This window comes from Psittacula echo (genome assembly GCF_963264785.1).
Source record: "Psittacula echo genome assembly, chromosome: 29".
NCBI classification, from domain to species: domain Eukaryota; kingdom Metazoa; phylum Chordata; class Aves; order Psittaciformes; family Psittacidae; genus Psittacula; species Psittacula echo.
In genome coordinates this window covers 1,146,528-1,165,007 of record NC_137764.1, presented here as the reverse complement: position 1 = coordinate 1,165,007, position 18,480 = coordinate 1,146,528, and the positions used below count along the sequence as shown (strand labels likewise).

General features: G+C 52.8%; 1 protein-coding gene across 1 annotated transcript in view; it reads left to right on the top strand.

Moving 5' to 3' along the window:
* Positions 1-2,233: 2,233 nt before the first annotated feature.
* The window catches only part of DMPK (DM1 protein kinase), a gene marked incomplete at its 3' end in the record, with an annotated part of 19,048 nt that continues 2,801 nt past the window's right edge, over positions 2,234-18,480 (top strand). Inside the window, exons 1-4 of the mRNA XM_080636085.1 lie at positions 2,234-2,317; positions 4,238-4,333; positions 7,425-7,573; positions 8,255-8,348. Coding sequence (XP_080492211.1) covers positions 2,249-2,317; positions 4,238-4,333; positions 7,425-7,573; positions 8,255-8,348 — 408 coding nt within the window. The 5' untranslated portion in view covers positions 2,234-2,248. The remainder of the gene's footprint in view (positions 2,318-4,237; positions 4,334-7,424; positions 7,574-8,254; positions 8,349-18,480) is intronic.

Here is an 18,480-nt window from a genome sequence, read left to right as displayed (position 1 = left end):
TTCCACCTGCAGTGGATTCTCCATTGGCTCCTATTAGGGTTGTGCCCCCCCCCATTGCCCCATCTCCTGCAGTGGATTCTCCATTGGCTCCTATTGGGGTTGCGACCCCCCCCATTTCCCCATCTCCACCTGCAGTGGATTCTCCATTGGCTCCTATTAGGGTTGTGCCCCCCCCATTGCCCCATCTCCTGCAGTGGATTCTCCATTGGCTCCTATTAGGGTTGTGCCCCCCCCATTGCCCCATCTCCACCTGCAGTGGATTCTCCATTGGCTCCTATTAGGGTTGTGCCCCCCCCCCATTGCCCCATCTCCTGCAGTGGATTCTCCATTGGCTCCTATTAGGGTTGTGCCCCCCCCCCATTGCCCCATCTCCTGCAGTGGATTCTCCATTGGCTCCTATTAGGGTTGTGCCCCCCCCCCATTGCCCCATCTCCACCTGCAGTGGATTCTCCATTGGCTTCTATTACGGTTGTGCCCCCCCCCCCCCATTGCCCCATCTCCACCTGCAGTGGATTCTCCATTGGCTCCTATTAGGGTTGTGCCCCCCCCCATTGCCCCATCTCCACCTGCAGTGGATTCTCCATTGGCTCCTATTAGGGTTGTGCCCCCCCTCATTGCCCCATTTCCACCTGCAGTGGATTCTCCATTGGCTCCTATTAGGGTTGTGCCCCCCCCCATTGCCCCATCTCCACCTGCAGTGGATTCTCCATTGGCTCCTATTAGGGTTGTGCCCCCCCCCATTGCCCCATCTCCACCTGCAGTGGATTCTCCATTGGCTCCTATTAGGGTTGTGCCCCCCCCAATTGCCCCATCTCCACCTGCAGTGGATTCTCCATTGGCTCCTATTAGGGTTGTGCCCCCCCCATTTCCCCATCTCCACCTGCAGTGGATTCTCCACTGGCTCCTATTAGGGTTGTGCCCCCCCCCATTGCCCCATCTCCTGCAGTGGATTCTCCATTGGCTTCTATTAGGGTTGTGCCCCCCCCCCCATTGCCCCATCTCCACCTGCAGTGGATTCTCAATTGGCTCCTATTAGGGTTGTGCCCCCCCTCCCATTGCCCCATCTCCACATGCAGTGGATTCTCCATTGGCTCCTATTAGGGTTGTGCCCCCCCCAATTGCCCCATCTCCACCTGCAGTGGATTCTCCATTGGCTCCTATTAGGGTTGTGCCCCCCCCATTGCCCCATCTCCACCTGCAGTGGATTCTCCACTGGCTCCTATTAGGGTTGTGCCCCCCCCCATTGCCCCATCTCCACCTGCAGTGGATTCTCCATTGGCTCCTATTAGGGTTGTGCCCCCCCCCATTGCCCCATCTCCACCTGCAGTGGATTCTCCATTGGCTCCTATTAGGGTTGTGCCCCCCCCATTGCCCCATCTCCACCTGCAGTGGATTCTCCACTGGCTCCTATTAGGGTTGTGCCCCCCCCCATTGCCCCATCTCCACCTGCAGTGGATTCTCCATTGGCTCCTATTAGGGTTGTGCCCCTCCCCATTGCCCCATCTCCACCTGCAGTGGATTCTCCATTGGCTCCTATTAGGTTTGTGCCCCCCCCCATTGCCCCATCTCCACCTGCAGTGGATTCTCCATTGGCTCCTATTAGGGTTGTGCCCCCCCCCATTGCCCCATCTCCACCTGCAGTGGATTCTCCATTGGCTCCTATTAGGGTTGTGCCCCCCACCCATTGCCCCATCTCCTGCAGTGGATTCTCCATTGGCTCCTATTAGGGTTGTGCCCCCACCCATTGCCCCATCTCCTGCAGTGGATTCTCCATTGGCTCCTATTAGGGTTGTGCCCCCCCCCAACCCTGCCCCCCCATTGCCCCATAGCGGAGCCTTTGGCCGCCCGGGTGCAGGAGCTGCAGCTGCATCGAAGCGACTTTGAGATCCTGAAGGTGATTGGACGTGGGGCCTTCAGCGAGGTGAGGGGGGGGCTGTGGGGCAGGGGGGGGCTGTGGGGCAGGGGAGGGATGTGGGGCGGGGGGGGATGTGGGCAGGGGTTGTCTCGGGGGCAGGGGGGGCTCTGGGGCATTTGGGTGTGGGGCAGGGGGAGGTTGCGGACTGGGTTAGGGTTAGGGTTAGGGTTAGGGTTAGGGTTAGGGTTAGGGTTATGGTTAGGGTTAGGGTTAGGGTTAGGGTTAGGGTTAGGGTTAGGGTTAGGGTTAGGGTTAGGGTTAGGGTTAGGGTTAGAGTTAGGGTTAGGATCAGGTTTAGACCCTGTGCTGGCTCTCGAGGTGGCCGTTGTGAGGATGAAGGAGTCGGGGCAGGTGTTTGCCATGAAGATCATGAACAAATGGGACATGATCAGGAGGGGAGAGGTGAGAGCAGCACAGCCAATATCCCATACCCATACCCCATACCCCATACCCCATATCCCATACCCCATACCCCATACCCATACCCCATATCCCATACCCCATACCCATACCCATACCCCATATCCCATACCCCATATCCCATATCCCATACCCCATACCCCATATCCCATACCCATACCCCATATCCCATACCCATACCCCATACCCCATATCCCATATCCCATACCCCATACCCCATACCCATACCCCATATCCCATACCCCATACCCATACCCCATACCCCATATCCCATACCCCATACCCCATACCCCATACCCCATATCCCATATCCCATACCCCATATCCCATACCCCATACCCCATATCCCATACCCCATACCCATATCCCATACCCCATATCCCATACCCCATACCCCATATCCCATACCACATACCCATATCCCATACCCCATATCCCATACCCATACCCCATATCCCATACCCCATACTCATATCCCATACCCCATATCCCATACCCCATACCCCATATCCCATACCCATACCCCATATCCCATACCCATACCCCATACCCCATATCCCATATCCCATACCCCATACCCCATACCCATACCCCATATCCCATACCCCATACCCATACCCCATACCCCATATCCCATACCCCATACCCCATACCCCATACCCCATATCCCATATCCCATACCCCATATCCCATATCCCATACCCCATACCCCATATCCCATACCCATACCCCATACCCCACATCCCATATCCCATACCCCATATCCCATACCCCATAGCCCATATCCCATACCCCATACCCCATATCCCATACCCCATACCCCATACCCCATATCCCATATCCCATATCCCATACCCCATACCCCATATCCCATACCCCATATCCCATATCCCATACCCCATATCCCATACCCCATACCCATACCCCATAGCCCATATCCCATACCCCATACCCCATATCCCATACCCCATACCCCATACCCCATATCCCATACCCCATACCCCATACCTCATATCCCATACCCCATATCCCATATCCCATACCCCATACCCCATACCCCATACCCCATATCCCATACCCCATACCCCATATCCCATATCCCATACCCCATACCCCATACCCCATACCCCATACCCCATATCCCATATCCCATATCCCATACCCCATACCCCATACCCCATATCCCATACCCCATATCCCATACCCCATATCCCATATCCCATATCCCATACTCCATACCCCATACCCCATACCCCATATCCCATACCCCATACCCCATACCCCATACCCCATATCCCATATCCCATACCCCATACCCCATACCCCATATCCCATATCCCATACCCCATACCCCATACCCCATACCCCATACCCCATACCCCATACCCCATACCCCATATCCCATACCCCATACCCCATACCCCATACCCCATACCCCATACCCCATATCCCATACCCCATACCCCATACCCCATATCCCATATCCCATATCCCATACCCCATACCCCATACCCCATATCCCATATCCCATATCCCATATCCCATACCCCATACCCCATACCCCATACCCCATACCCCATACCCCATATCCCATACCCCATATCCCATACCCCATACCCCATATCCCATATCCCATACCCCATATCCCATACCCCATACCCCATACCCCATATCCCATATCCCATATCCCATACCCCATATCCCATATCCCATACCCCATACCCCATATCCCATATCCCATACCCCATATCCCATACCCCATATCCCATACCCCATATCCCATACCCCATATCCCATATCCCATACCCCATATCCCATACCCCATATCCCATACCCCATATCCCATACCCCATATCCCATACCCCATACCCCATACCCCATATCCCATATCCCATATCCCAGGTTTCCTGTTTCCGGCAAGAGCGGGATGTGTTGGTCCATGGGGACCGGCGCTGGATCACGCGGCTCCACTTCGCCTTCCAGGACTCCCAGTGTCTGGTGAGGGGGCAGCTCCTATGGGGACACCTCCCCTTTGTCCCCCCGTCCCCATGTCCCACGTCCCCATCCCATATCCACGCCCCCATCCCATATCCACGCTCCCATCCCATATCCACGTCCCCATCCCATATCCACGTCCCCATCCCATATCCACGCCCCCATCCCATATCCACGTCCCCATCCCATATCCACGCTCCCATCCCATATCCACGTCCCCATCCCATATCCACGTCCCCATCCCATATCCACGCTCCCATCCCATATCCACGCTCCCATCCCATATCCACGTCCCCATCCCATATCCACGCCCCCATCCCATATCCACGTCCCCATCCCATATCCACGCTCCCATCCCATATCCACGTCCCCATCCCATATCCACGTCCCCATCCCATATCCACGCTCCCATCCCATATCCACGCTCCCATCCCATATCCACGTCCCCATCCCATATCCACGCTCCCATCCCATATCCACGCTCCCATCCCATATCCACGTCCCCATCCCATATCCACGCCCCCATCCCATATCCACGTCCCCATCCCATATCCACGCTCCCATCCCATATCCACGTCCCCATCCCATATCCACGTCCCCATCCCATATCCACGTCCCCATCCCATATCCACGCTCCCATCCCATATCCACGTCCCCATCCCATATCCACGCTTCCATCCCATATCCACGTCCCCATCCCATATCCACGTCCCCATCCCATATCCACGTCCCCATCCCATATCCACGCTCCCATCCCATATCCACGTCCCCATCCCATATCCACGCTCCCATCCCATATCACGTCCCCATCCCATATCCACGTCCCCATCCCATATCCACGCTCCCATCCCATATCCACGCTCCCATCCCATATCCACGCTCCCGTCCCATATCCACGCTCCCATCCCATATCCACGCTCCCGTCCCATATCCACGTCCTCATCCCATATCCACGTCCTCATCCCATATCCACGCTCCCATCCCATATCCACGTCCCCATCCCATATCCACGTCCCCATCCCATATCCACGCTCCCATCCCATATCCACGTCCCCATCCCATATCCACGCTCCCGTCCCATATCCACGTCCTCATCCCATATCCACGCTCCCATCCCATATCCACGCTCCCATCCCATATCCACGTCCCCATCCCATATCCACGTCCCCATCCCATATCCACGCTCCCATCCCATATCCACGCTCCCGTCCCATATCCACGCTCCCGTCCCATATCCACGTCCCCATCCCATATCCACGTCCCCATCCCATATCCACGCTCCCATCCCATATCCACGCTCCCGTCCCATATCCACGCTCCCGTCCCATATCCACGTCCCCATCCCATATCCACGCTCCCATCCCATATCCACGTCCCCATCCCATATCCACGCTCCCGTCCCATATCCACGTCCCCATCCCATATCCACGCTCCCATCCCATATCCACGCTCCCATCCCATATCCACGTCCCCATCCCATATCCACGTCCCCATCCCATATCCACGCTCCCGTCCCATATCCACGTCCCCATCCCATATCCACGCTCCCATCCCATATCCACGTCCCCATCCCATATCCACGTCCCATCCCATATCCACGCTCCCGTCCCATATCCACGTCCCCATCCCATATCCACGTCCCCATCCCATATCCACGCTCCCGTCCCATATCCACGTCCCCATCCCATATCCACGCTCCCATCCCATATCCACGCTCCCATCCCATATCCACGTCCCCATCCCATATCCACGTCCCCATCCCATATCCACGCTCCCATCCCATATCCACGCTCCCCGTCCCATATCCACGTCCCCATCCCATATCCACGCTCCCATCCCATATCCACGTCCCCATCCCATATCCACGCTCCCATCCCATATCCACGCTCCCGTCCCATATCCACGTCCCCATCCCATATCCACGCTCCCGTCCCATATCCACGTCCCCATCCCATATCCACGTCCCCATCCCATATCCACGCTCCCGTCCCATATCCACGCCCCCATCCCATATCCACGCTCCCATCCCATATCCACGTCCCCATCCCATATCCACGTCCCCATCCCATATCCACGTCCCCATCCCATATCCACGCTCCCGTCCCATATCCACGTCCCCATCCCATATCCACGTCCCCATCCCATATCCACGCTCCCATCCCATATCCACGCCCCCATCCCATATCCACGCTCCCATCCCATATCCACGTCCCCATCCCATATCCACGTCCCCATCCCATATCCACGTCCCCATCCCATATCCACGCTCCCATCCCATATCCACGTCCCCATCCCATATCCACGCTCCCATCCCATATCCACGCTCCCATCCCATATCCACGTCCCCATCCCATATCCACGCTCCCATCCCATATGCACGTCCCCATCCCATATCCACGCTCCCATCCCATATCCACGCTCCCATCCCATATCCACGTCCCTATCCCATATCCACGCTCCCATCCCATATCCACGTCCCCATCCCATATCCACGCTCCCATCCCATATCCACGCTCCCATCCCATATCCACGTCCCCATCCCATATCCACGTCCCCATCCCATATCCACGTCCCCATCCCATATCCACGCTCCCATCCCATATCCACGTCCCCATCCCATATCCACGCTCCCATCCCATATCCACGCTCCCATCCCATATCCACGTCCCCATCCCATATCCACGCTCCCATCCCATATGCACGTCCCCATCCCATATCCACGCTCCCATCCCATATCCACGCTCCCATCCCATATCCACGTCCCTATCCCATATCCACGCTCCCATCCCATATCCACGTCCCCATCCCATATCCACGTCCCCATCCCATATCCACGCTCCCATCCCATATCCACGTCCCCATCCCATATCCACGCTCCCATCCCATATCCACGCTCCCATCCCATATCCACGCTCCCATCCCATATCCCTGTCCCCATCCCATCCCCATCCCGTACCCCATCCCCATCCCCATCCTGTATCCGCATTCCCCATCCCCATCCCCATCCCCATCCTGGATCTCCATCCCCATCCCGTATCCCTCTCGCCATCCCCGTTCCCCTCCCATATCCCCGTTCCCATCCCCTATCCCGCAGTACCTGGTCATGGAATACTACGTTGGGGGGGACCTCCTGACCCTGCTCTCCAAGTTCGGGGACCGCCTGCCCCTGCCCATGGCGCGCTTCTACCTGGCCGAGCTGGTGATGGCCATCGCCTCCGTGCATCGCCTGGGCTACGTGCACCGGTGCGCCCCAGGGGGCTGTGGGGCTATGGGGCTATGGGGGCTATGGGGCTATGGGGGGCTATGGGGGCTATGGGGCTATGGGGGGCTATGGGGGCTATGGGGCTATGGGGCTATGGGAGGCTATGGGGCTATGGAGGCTATGGAGCTATGGGAGGTATAAGGAGCTATGGGGATATGGGGGCCATAGGGTCTATGGGGGCTATGCGGGCTATGGGGCTATGGGAGCTATAGGGGGCTATGGGGGCTATGGGGCTATGGGGGCTATGGGGCTATGGGGCTATGGGGCTATGGGGGGCTATGGGGCTATGGGGCTATGGGGGGCTATGGGGGGCTATGGGGGCTATGGGGCTATGGGGCTATGGGGGGCTATGGGGCTATGGAGGCTATGGAGCTATGGGAGGTATAAGGAGCTATGGGGATATGGGGGCCATAGGGTCTATGGGGGCTATGGGGGCTATGGGGCTATGGGAGCTATAGGGGGCTATGGGGGCTATGGGGCTATGGGGGCTATGGGGCTATGAGGGGCTATGGGGGCTATGGAGGCTATGGAGCTATGGGAGCTATAGGGAGCTATGGGGATATGGGGGCCATAGGGGCTATGGGGGGCTATGGGGGCTATAGGGGGCTATGGGGATATGGGGAGTGTGGGGCTGTGGGGTGACAAAGGCCACCCCCCCCCAGGGACATCAAACCCGACAACATCCTCCTGGACCGATGGGGCCACGTCCGCCTTGGGGACTTCGGCTCCTGCCTCAAGCTGGGTCCTGATGGCACCGTGAGTACGGCCAGAGCCTGCATCCAACATCCAACATCCAGCATCCAGCATCCAACATCCAGCATCCAACATCCAACATCCAACATCCAGCATCCAACATCCAACATCCAACATCCAGCATCCAACATCCAGCATCCAGCATCCAACATCCAGCATCCAACATCCAACATCCAGCATCCAGCATCCAACATCCAACATCCAACATCCAACATCCAACATCCAGCATCCAACATCCAACATCCAGCATCCAGCATCCAACATCCAGCATCCAACATCCAACATCCAACATCCAGCATCCAACATCCAACATCCAGCATCCAACATCCAGCATCCAACATCCAACATCCAACATCCAGCATCCAACATCCAGCATCCAACATCCAACATCCAACATCCAACATCCAACATCCAACATCCAGCATCCAACATCCAGCATCCAACATCCAACATCCAGCATCCAACATCCAGCATCCAACATCCAGCATCCAACATCCAGCATCCAACATCCAGCATCCAACATCCAACATCCAACATCCAACATCCAGCATCCAGCATCCAACATCCAACATCCAGCATCCAACATCCAGCATCCAACATCCAACATCCAACATCCAGCATCCAGCATCCAACATCCAACATCCAGCATCCAGCATCCAACATCCAACATCCAACATCCAGCATCCAACATCCAGCATCCAGCATCCAACATCCAACATCCAACATCCAGCATCCAACATCCAGCATCCAACATCCAACATCCAGCATCCAACATCCAGCATCCTGCGTCCAACATCCAACATCCAGCATCCAACATCCAGCATCCAACATCCAACATCCAACATCCAACATCCAGCATCCAACATCCAACATCCAACATCCAACATCCAGCATCCAACATCCAGCATCCAACATCCAACATCCAGCATCCAACATCCAGCAACCTGCGTCCAACATCCAACATCCAGCATCCAGCATCCAACATCCAACACCCAACATCCAGCATCCAACATCCAACATCCAACATCCAGCATCCAACATCCAACATCCAACATCCAACATCCAACATCCAACATCCAGCATCCAACATCCAAAATCCAGCATCCAGCATCCAACATCCAACATCCAACATCCAGCATCCAACATCCAACATCCAGCATCCAACATCCAACATCCAGCATCCAGCATCCAACATCCAACATCCAGCATCCAGCATCCAACATCCAACATCCAGCATCCAACATCCAGCATCCAACATCCAACATCCAGCATCCAACATCCAACATCCAGCATCCAACATCCAACATCCAACATCCAGCATCCAACATCCAACATCCAGCATCCAACATCCAACATCCAGCATCCAACATCCAACATCCAGCATCCAGCATCCAACATCCAACATCCAGCATCCAACATCCAGCATCCAACATCCAGCATCCAGCATCCAACATCCAACATCCAACATCCAGCATCCAACATCCAACATCCAGCATCCAACATCCAACATCCAGCATCCAGCATCCAACATCCAACATCCAGCATCCAACATCCAGCATCCAACATCCAACATCCAGCATCCAACATCCAACATCCAGCATCCAACATCCAACATCCAACATCCAGCATCCAACATCCAGCATCCAACATCCAGCATCCAACATCCAGCATCCAACATCCAACATCCAGCATCCAACATCCAGCATCCAACATCCAACATCCAACATCCAACATCCAGCATCCAACATCCAGCATCCAACATCCAACATCCAGCATCCAACATCCAACATCCAACATCCAGCATCCAACATCCAGCATCCAACATCCAACATCCAACATCCAGCATCCAGCATCCAACATCCAGCATCCAACATCCAGCATCCAACATCCAGCATCCAACATCCAACATCCAGCATCCAACATCCAGCATCCAACATCCAACATCCAACATCCAGCATCCAACATCCAACATCCAACATCCAACATCCACCATCCAACATCCAACATCCAACATCCAACATCCAGCATCCAGCATCCAACATCCAACATCCAGCATCCAACATCCAGCATCCAACATCCACCATCCAACATCCAACATCCAACATCCAGCATCCAACATCCAACATCCAGCATCCAACATCCAACATCCAGCATCCAGCATCCAACATCCAACATCCAGCATCCAGCATCCAACATCCAACATCCAGCATCCAACATCCAACATCCAACATCCAACATCCAGCATCCAACATCCAGCATCCAACATCCAACATCCAACATCCAACATCCAACATCCAGCATCCAACATCCAACATCCAACATCCAACATCCAGCATCCAACATCCAACATCCAACATCCAACATCCAACATCCAGCATCCAACATCCAACATCCAACATCCAACATCCAACATCCAGCATCCAACATCCAACATCCAACATCCAGCATCCAACATCCAGCATCCAACATCCAGCATCCAGCATCCAACATCCAGCATCCAACATCCAGCATCCAGCATCCAGCATCCAACATCCAACATCCAGCATCCAACATCCAGCATCCAACATCCAACATCCAGCATCCAGCATCCAACATCCAACATCCAGCATCCAGCATCCAACATCCAACATCCAGCATCCAGCATCCAGCATCCAACATCCAACATCCAGCATCCAACATCCAGCATCCAGCATCCAGCATCCAACATCCAACATCCAGCATCCAACATCCAACATCCAGCATCCAGCATCCAACATCCAACATCCAGCATCCAACATCCAACATCCAACATCCAACATCCAACATCCAGCATCCAACATCCAACATCCAGCATCCAACATCCAGCATCCAGCATCCAGCATCCAACATCCAGCATCCAACATCCAGCATCCAACATCCAACATCCAGCATCCAACATCCAACATCCAACATCCAACATCCAACATCCAACATCCAGCATCCAGCATCCAGCATCGAACATCCAGCATCCAACATCCAACATCCAGCATCCAACATCCAGCATCCAGCATCCAGCATCCAGCATCCAACATCCAACATCCAACATCCAGCATCCAACATCCAGCATCCAACATCCAACATCCAACATCCAACATCCAGCATCCAGCATCCAACATCCAGCATCCAACATCCAGCTTCCAACATCCAACATCCAACATCCAACATCCAACATCCAACATCCAGCATCCAGCATCCAACATCCAACATCCACCATCCAACATCCACCATCCAACATCCACCATCCAGCATCCAACATCCAGCATCCAACATCCAACATCCAACATCCAACATCCAGCATCCAACATCCAACATCCAACATCCAACATCCAACATCCAGCATCCAGCATCCAACATCCAACATCCAACATCCAACATCCAACATCCAGCATCCAACATCCAACATCCAGCATCCAACATCCAGCATCCAACATCCAACATCCAACATCCAACATCCAACATCCAGCATCCAGCATCCAACATCCAACATCCAGCATCCAACATCCAGCATCCAGCATCCAACATCCAACATCCAGCATCCAACATCCAACATCCAACATCCAACATCCAACATCCAGCATCCAGCATCCAACATCCAACATCCAGCATCCAACATCCAGCATCCAGCATCCAACATCCAACATCCAACATCCAACATCCAGCATCCAGCATCCAACATCCAACATCCAACATCCAACATCCAACATCCAACATCCAGCATCCAGCATCCAGCATCCAGCATCCAGCATCCAACATCCAACATCCAACATCCAGCATCCAACATCCAGCATCCAACATCCAGCATCCAACATCCAACATCCAACATCCAGCATCCAGCATCCAACATCCAGCATCCAGCATCCAGCATCCAACATCCAACATCCAGCATCCAACATCCAACATCCAACATCCAACATCCAGCATCCAACATCCAGCATCCAACATCCAGCATCCAACATCCAACATCCAACATCCAGCATCCAACATCCAACATCCAACATCCAACATCCAGCATCCAGCATCCAACATCCAACATCCAGCATCCAGCATCCAACATCCAGCATCCAACATCCAACATCCAACATCCAACATCCAACATCCAGCATCCAACATCCAGCATCCAACATCCAACATCCAGCATCCAACATCAAGCATCCAACATCCAACATCCAACATCCAACATCCAGCTCCAACATCCAGCATCCAACATCCAGCATCCAACATCCAACATCCAGCATCCAACATCCAACATCCAGCATCCAACATCCAACATCCAACATCCAGCATCCAACATCCAGCATCCAACATCCAACATCCAACATCCAACATCCAGCATCCAACATCCAACATCCAACATCCAACATCCAACATCCAACATCCAGCATCCAACATCCAGCATCCAACATCCAACATCCAACATCCAGCATCCAGCATCCAACATCCAACATCCAGCATCCAACATCCAGCATCCAACATCCAACATCCAACATCCAGCATCCAACATCCAACATCCAACATCCAACATCCAACATCCAACATCCAGCATCCAGCATCCAACATCCAACATCCAGCATCCAGCATCCAACATCCAGCATCCAACATCCAGCATCCAGCATCCAACATCCAGCATCCAACATCCAGCATCCAACATCCAACATCCAACATCCAACATCCAGCATCCAGCATCCAGCATCCAACATCCAGCATCCAACATCCAGCATCCAACATCCAGCATCCAACATCCAACATCCAACATCCAGCATCCAACATCCAACATCCAACATCCAACATCCAGCATCCAGCATCCAACATCCAACATCCAGCATCCAACATCCAGCATCCAACATCCAACATCCAACATCCAGCATCCAACATCCAGCATCCAACATCCAACATCCAACATCCAACATCCAGCATCCAGCATCCAGCATCCAGCATCCAACATCCAACATCCAGCATCCAGCATCCAACATCCAACATCCAGCATCCAACATCCAGCATCCAGCATCCAACATCCAGCATCCAGCATCCAGCATCCAACATCCAACATCCAACATCCAGCATCCAACATCCAGCATCCAACATCCAGCATCCAACATCCAACATCCAGCATCCAACATCCAACATCCAACATCCAACATCCAACATCCAACATCCAGCATCCAGCATCCAGCATCCAACATCCAGCATCCAACATCCAACATCCAGCATCCAACATCCAACATCCAGCATCCAGCATCCAGCATCCAACATCCAACATCCAACATCCAGCATCCAACATCCAGCATCCAACATCCAACATCCAACATCCAACATCCAGCATCCAGCATCCAACATCCAGCATCCAACATCCAGCTTCCAACATCCAACATCCAACATCCAACATCCAACATCCAGCATCCAGCATCCAACATCCAACATCCAACATCCAACATCCAGCATCCAACATCCAGCATCCAACATCCAGCATCCAACATCCAACATCCAGCATCCAACATCCAACATCCAACATCCAACATCCAGCATCCAGCATCCAACATCCAACATCCAGCATCCAGCATCCAGCATCCAACATCCAGCATCCAACATCCAACATCCAACATCCAACATCCAACATCCAACATCCAGCATCCACCATCCACCATCCAACATCCACCATCCAACATCCACCATCCAGCATCCAACATCCAGCATCCAACATCCAACATCCAACATCCAACATCCAGCATCCAACATCCAACATCCAACATCCAACATCCAACATCCAGCATCCAGCATCCAACATCCAACATCCAACATCCAACATCCAACATCCAGCATCCAACATCCAACATCCAGCATCCAACATCCAGCATCCAACATCCAACATCCAACATCCAACATCCAACATCCAGCATCCAGCATCCAGCATCCAGCATCCAACATCCAACATCCAGCATCCAACATCCAGCATCCAGCATCCAACATCCAACATCCAACATCCAACATCCAGCATCCAGCATCCAACATCCAACATCCAACATCCAACATCCAACATCCAACATCCAGCATCCAGCATCCAGCATCCAGCATCCAGCATCCAACATCCAACATCCAGCATCCAACATCCAGCATCCAACATCCAGCATCCAACATCCAACATCCAGCATCCAGCATCCAGCATCCAACATCCAACATCCAACATCCAGCATCCAACATCCAACATCCAACATCCAACATCCAGCATCCAACATCCAGCATCCAACATCCAGCATCCAACATCCAACATTCAACATCCAGCATCCAACATCCAACATCCAACATCCAACATCCAGCATCCAGCATCCAACATCCAACATCCAGCATCCAGCATCCAACATCCAGCATCCAACATCCAACATCCAACATCCAACATCCAGCATCCAACATCCAGCATCCAACATCCAACATCCAGCATCCAACATCAAGCATCCAACATCCAACATCCAACATCCAACATCCAGCATCCAACATCCAGCATCCAACATCCAACATCCAACATCCAGCATCCAACATCCAGCATCCAACATCCAACATCCAACATCCAACATCCAGCATCCAACATCCAACATCCAACATCCAACATCCAACATCCAACATCCAGCATCCAACATCCAGCATCCAACATCCAACATCCAACATCCAGCATCCAGCATCCAACATCCAACATCCAGCATCCAACATCCAGCATCCAACATCCAGCATCCAACATCCAACATCCAACATCCAGCATCCAACATCCAACATCCAACATCCAACATCCAACATCCAACATCCAGCATCCAGCATCCAACATCCAACATCCAGCATCCAGCATCCAACATCCAGCATCCAACATCCAGCATCCAGCATCCAACATCCAGCATCCAACATCCAGCATCCAACATCCAACATCCAACATCCAACATCCAGCATCCAGCATCCAGCATCCAACATCCAGCATCCAACATCCAACATCCAACATCCAACATCCAACATCCAGCATCCAACATCCAACATCCAACATCCAACATCCAACATCCAACATCCAGCATCCAACATCCAACATCCAACATCCAACATCCAGCATCCAACATCCAGCATCCAGCATCCAGCATCCAACATCCAACATCCAACATCCAACATCCAACATCCAACATCCAGCATCCAACATCCAACATCCAACATCCAACATCCAGCATCCAGCATCCAACATCCAACATCCAGCATCCAACATCCAGCATCCAACATCCAGCATCCAGCATCCAGCATCCAGCATCCAACATCCAGCATCCAGCATCCAGCATCCAACATCCAACATCCAACATCCAGCATCCAACATCCAGCATCCAACATCCAGCATCCAACATCCAACATCCAACATCCAGCATCCAGCATCCAACATCCAACATCCAGCATCCAGCATCCAGCATCCAACATCCAACATCCAACATCCAGCATCCAACATCCAACATCCAACATCCAACATCCAACATCCAACATCCAGCATCCAACATCCAACATCCAGCATCCAACATCCAACATCCAGCATCCAGCATCCAGCATCCAACATCCAGCATCCAGCATCCAACATCCAGCATCCAGCATCCAGCATCCAGCATCCAACATCCAACATCCAGCATCCAGCATCCAGCATCCAACATCCAGCATCCAACATCCAACATCCAACATCCAGCATCCAACATCCAACATCCAACATCCAACATCCAGCATCCAGCATCCAACATCCAACATCCAGCATCCAACATCCAGCATCCAACATCCAACATCCAACATCCAGCATCCAACATCCAGCATCCAACATCCAACATCCAACATCCAACATCCAGCATCCAGCATCCAGCATCCAGCATCCAACATCCAACATCCAGCATCCAGCATCCAACATCCAACATCCAGCATCCAACATCCAGCATCCAGCATCCAACATCCAGCATCCAGCATCCAGCATCCAACATCCAACATCCAACATCCAGCATCCAACATCCAGCATCCAACATCCAGCATCCAACATCCAGCATCCAGCATCCAACATCCAACATCCAACATCCAACATCCAACATCCAACATCCAGCATCCAACATCCAACATCCAGCATCCAGCATCCAACATCCAACATCCAGCATCCAGCATCCAACATCCAACATCCAGCATCCAGCATCCAACATCCAACATCCAGCATCCAACATCCAGCATCCAACATCCAGCATCCAACATCCAGCATCCAGCATCCAGCATCCAACATCCAACATCCAACATCCAACATCCAGCATCCAACATCCAACATCCAGCATCCAGCATCCAGCATCCAACATCCAGCATCCAGCATCCAACATCCAGCATCCAGCATCCAACATCCAGCATCCAACATCCAACATCCAGCATCCAGCATCCAGCATCCAACATCCAGCATCCAACATCCAACATCCAACATCCAGCATCCAACATCCAACATCCAACATCCAACATCCAGCATCCAGCATCCAACATCCAGCATCCAGCATCCAACATCCAGCATCCAACATCCAACATCCAGCATCCAGCATCCAACATCCAGCATCCAACATCCAGCATCCAGCATCCAGCATCCAGCATCCAGCATCCAGCATCCAGCATCCAACATCCAACATCCAGCATCCAGCATCCAACATCCAACATCCAGCATCCAGCATCCAACATCCAACATCCAGCATCCAGCATCCAACATCCAACATCCAGCATCCAGCATCCAGCATCCAACATCCAACATCCAGCATCCAGCATCCAACATCCAGCATCCAACATCCAGCATCCAGCATCCAACATCCAGCATCCAGCATCCAGCATCCAGCATCCAACATCCAACATCCAGCATCCAACATCCAGCATCCAGCATCCAACATCCAACATCCAACATCCAACATCCAGCATCCAGCATCCAGCATCCAACATCCAGCATCCAACATCCAACATCCAACATCCAGCATCCAGCATCCAACATCCAGCATCCAACATCCAACATCCAACATCCAACATCCAGCATCCAACATCCAACATCCAGCATCCAGCATCCAACATCCAGCATCCAGCATCCAGCATCCAACATCCAACATCCAACACCCCGTATCCCATACCCCATACCCCATACCCCATATCCCATATCCCATATCCCATACCCCATACCCCATATCCCATACCCCATACCCCATACCCCATATCCCATACCCCATATCCCATACCCCATATCCCATATCCCATATCCCATACCCCATACCCCCTATCCCATACCCCATATCCCATACCCCATACCCCATACCCCATATCCCATACCCCATATCCCATATCCCATATCCCATATCCCATACCCCATATCCCATATCCCATATCCCATATCCCATATCCCATACCCCATATCCCATACCCCATATCCCATACCCCATACCCCATACCCCATACCCCATATCCCATATCCCATACCCCATATCCCATATCCCATACCCCATACCCCATACCCCATACCCCCATATCCCATACCCCATACCCCATATCCCATACCCCATATCCCATACCCCATATCCCATATCCCATACCCCATACATCCCATACCCCATATCCCATACCCCATACCCCATACCCCATACCCCATATCCCATACCCCATATCCCATACCCCATACCCCATACCCCATACCCCATACCCCATATCCCATACCCCATATCCCATATCCCATATCCCATATCCCATACCTCATACCCCATACCCCATACCCCATACCCCATATCCCATACCCCATACCCCATATCCCATACCCCATATCCCGTATCCCATACCCCATACCCCATACCCCATACCCCATATCCCATACCCCATATCCCATATCCCATACCCCATACCCCATACCCCATACCCCATACCACATACCCCATATCCCATACCCCATACCCCATATCCCATACCCCATATCCCATACCCCATACCCCATACCCCATACCCCATATCCCATACCCCATATCCCATACCCCATACCCCATATCCCATACCCCATATCCCATACCCCATACCCCATACCCCATACCCCATATCCCATACCCCATATCCCATATCCCATATCCCATATCCCATA